Source organism: Fringilla coelebs (assembly GCF_963513975.1).
Source record: "Fringilla coelebs genome assembly, chromosome: Z".
Taxonomy (NCBI): domain Eukaryota; kingdom Metazoa; phylum Chordata; class Aves; order Passeriformes; family Fringillidae; genus Fringilla; species Fringilla coelebs.
Genome location: NC_140031.1, coordinates 41,896,103 through 41,900,012, shown reverse-complemented (window position 1 = coordinate 41,900,012; position 3,910 = coordinate 41,896,103). Strand labels below are relative to the sequence as shown.

At 37.5% G+C, this 3,910-nt stretch overlaps 1 protein-coding gene across 1 annotated transcript; it reads left to right on the top strand.

Moving 5' to 3' along the window:
- Positions 1-711: 711 nt before the first annotated feature.
- Positions 712-1,311, top strand: DIRAS2 (DIRAS family GTPase 2; the record flags this gene model as incomplete). Its single annotated transcript, XM_084225030.1, has 1 exon — positions 712-1,311. One exon carries the CDS (start codon positions 712-714, stop codon positions 1,309-1,311), a length of 600 nt encoding a protein of 199 aa, XP_084081156.1.
- Positions 1,312-3,910: the final 2,599 nt, after the last annotated feature.

Sequence of the window (3,910 nt, the reverse complement as noted above, 5' to 3'; positions counted from 1 at the left end):
CTGCAAGATAAATATTGGAATAAAAAGGCAGACTGAATGTGAGCAATCTGAGTTTATCAAAATGTACTTTTTGACCTGAAATGCCAGTGGCAAAACACACTGAAGTGGGACACACACTCCCATGGAGTTAAAAACAAAGGTCAGTAAGTGCTGTTGCTGAATAATCCACAAATACGTCTTAGCTGTCATTTAGAACTGTAGTCCAGTCATAGTGGGGATAAATTCCTTAACTACTGAAGAGCTGGAATATTCAGAGTAATTACTGTCCTACAGTGATCAGTTTTGACTATTATTTTAGACCTATTTATTTCCTTTCTGCAATTTGTTCAGGCCAAGGCCTTGTTGAAATTCCCAGATGCAACTTTTTAGTTTTATGAATATTAGTCCAGTAGGAAGAGAACTGAAACACATGATGTTAATTAAAAATCAACCATGAAGCGAGAAAGATGGTATTTTGCTACCAGTCCAGACAGGATTGAAAACCCTAATTTACTACTGAAATAAATAATTCTGTAAGCCCCTATTTGCAAAACCTATTAAATTAGCACAACTGGTATACCATCACTTACATTACATTTATTTCTCTTATTGGGAAAGATATCACAGCATGCACTCCACACATGTAACTGTACTAATGTCTGTCTCCTTGTTTTTGTTGTTTTTCTCTCCTAGGTTTTCTCCCCTAGCTGAGCAAGTGACACACAGAGAAACATGCCTGAGCAAAGCAACGATTATAGGGTAGTTGTGTTTGGAGCTGGAGGAGTGGGAAAAAGTTCTTTGGTCTTGAGATTTGTGAAGGGCACTTTCAGAGAGAGCTACATCCCTACCATTGAAGACACCTATCGACAGGTGATCAGCTGTGATAAGAGCATATGCACTTTGCAGATAACTGACACTACAGGGAGCCATCAATTTCCAGCCATGCAACGTCTCTCTATTTCTAAAGGACACGCTTTTATTTTGGTTTACTCTATCACCAGCCGACAGTCCTTGGAGGAGCTCAAGCCAATCTACGAGCAAATATGTCAGATTAAAGGAGACATAGAAAGCATTCCAATAATGCTGGTGGGGAACAAAAATGATGAGAACCAAAATCGAGAGGTAGAAAGCAGTGAAGGAGAAGCCATGGCTAAGAAATGGAAATGTGCCTTCATGGAGACCTCTGCCAAGACGAACCACAATGTGAAAGAGTTATTCCAAGAATTGCTAAACCTGGAGAAACGCAGGACTGTGAGTTTGCAAATTGATGGCAAAAAAAGCAAGCAACAGAAAAGGAAGGAGAAGCTGAAAGGAAAATGTGTGGTGATGTGAAATTGCACTGTCAGGAATAAGCTGTGAAGTCTCATCTGACAATACGCATGTAAACCCATAGACAGCAAACAACCATGCAAGATCCTATTTATTAGTATCTGTTTTAAAAGAAATACTTGGAAATTAAAAAAATGAGGTACTGTGATTGCTTTGAAAAAATTGGAAAAATAAAAATATGTGTAGTCTCACATGCAATTAAAGCATATCAGGAAGAAAACAAAAGATGTCCCAGATTACCTTATTTTGTAATTTACAAAAAAGAATTGTCATCATTCACAAAATATGAAATACTGGAAAATCAACTTAATATTATCTGCATTTGCATATAATCACAAGAGAAAACAATGTATGATAGCAGAAGAAAAACAAAGAAATGGTAGTGAAGAAACCTAGAACATACAAATACATGCTGGATGGTGTCAATCATTTCCTTCAAGAATGCTGTGGATGAACAACTCTATGCCATTGTAATTACTGACTGGTGGGAGAGTGTGCGTAAGAGAGTTTTGGATCACCTGAATAAATGAACTGTTGCACAGTAAAAGGAAGTGTGGGGATAGCAGTGAAAAGGGACAGATATTGTTTCTATGCCCCCAGCACGATACTTCTTTCTAGTATGATGCTGTGTTTTAACTGACGGTTGTGGAAAAGCCAATTCCTGTAAGTTGGAGATCATAATTTCTGGGCTCATTGTTTCAAGGATGACCTGAGTTTCTGGCTCAAATATATTTCAGAAGAACAAACGTTTATATGTGGAGAATGCCAGATGGAATGGTGTACATATAAAACCAGAAAGCTTCCCCAGACAGAACTGACTGGGTAGTTGCCAGTGCGAGAGACTCAGTTCTAATGCTGCTGCCAGTTGAATGAACACATGGTGTGGTTAGTGAATGTATTGAATGTCTTTTGAACTGGTGGTACCCTTGGACTGGGGTTGGCATAATATACAAATTATCATATTAGCTGACTGATACTTCTTTCCATTACTATATTCCAGTTAGAAGGGTTTCTGCACATGCCCTACAAGATCTATTGCCTTTAAATTGTCTGAAGTATTTTATATTTGCCATTCAAACTAATGATAGTCACTACTGTGACTATTCATAGAACCAAATATATATCTGAAGTTAGTGCCCACAAGAGTCTCTAAAATGAGGGGTTTTTGGGATAAGCACTCCAGGATCTAGACTATTCTGCAGTCAGAACTGTGTTATAATTCAATACAAAGTTCAGAACAGAAAACACATTATTTAAACCATCCTGTCAGGGGAAACCGCTCTTCTCAAAACCTTTGAAAGGGGAATAAGAGCAAAAATTGTGAGCTTTCCTGGATGTCTGTCCAAAGCTTTTTAAAAAACTAATATGAATGAGTGAAGTATGTATCCTAGTGATGACAAAGGCCCTCTAAGATAAAATAAGCACATACAATTTTTAAAAGACACATTAAAATTGTGTAAGTCTCAATTTGTACTTTAGGAACTGCTTTGAACCAATAAAAAGAGCCTACCATATTTTTAGTAAATGTTTATGTTAAGAAACATGGGAAAATGAAGTTGAGTACTAATATTATTAGCCTGCATGCTAGTGCATTATAAATATCTTCCAGGGGATGCTCAAATGAAGTGTTTGCATTAAAATTTGCTACCTTGTTCCTTTCAAAGTTACTACTTGCTTATCTTCCACATTTCTAGCAAATGTGCAGATATTTCAGAGTTAGAGTAATAGCATACACAAGAATTGGTACTAGCGCTGTCGAGAAAGGAGCACAACTTCTGTCATGCAGTCAGAAGAAATGCTGGCACCTGTGGAATTGAATGTGAAACTCCTACGGATTTCAAAGAGACAATTTTTTTGGTGTTTATTTTATTGCATTAAGAAGAGAAAACTGGAAAGAGCATGGAAAAGCTAATGCTCTTCATTAACAGTAAATTCCAGGCTCTTACACAACACTCTTTCTTCATAAATCTCAAAGCACTTTGCAAAAATGGCGACATCATTTTCTTAACTTCTCAGGTGGTGAAAGTGAGGCACAGAGAGAGGAAACAACTGCACATAGATCATCCAGCAGGACAGTGACAGAGCCAGGAACAAAAGCAGATCTCCTCTGTCACAGTCCAGTGCTCATTCTGTGCTTTGTCAGACTCTCTCTTCGCATTCTTAAATAGTTCCTGAAACACATAAAGAAGCCTGGTTTGACCTATACAGACAAGTGCATCTTTCTTGACAGTCTGTCAATAGATCAAAAAATATTTCCACATCAGGGATGCAAAACACTAAAAAGCACTATGTTTAGTAAGACTTTTATAAATGTTTATACATTTACTCTTTGTAAAAAAATTTGCTGATGATGCTGAATGTCACAGCAATGGATTCCATGGATGAAGCTGGAAAATGAGAAAAATTATTGACGCTAAGGCATAATGGGTCACATACAGAGGTCAAAAGCAGAGAGGTTGCCCTCAGATGCTAACATACCGGTGCCAAAGGTCATCATGTGTGGCACATGCCTTAGCAGCCAGCATAGAATTATGACAGAATCTCAAAGAGAAAAATAAAAGCTATATATAGAACCTTTTAACATTATTGCTTGAACTGGAGG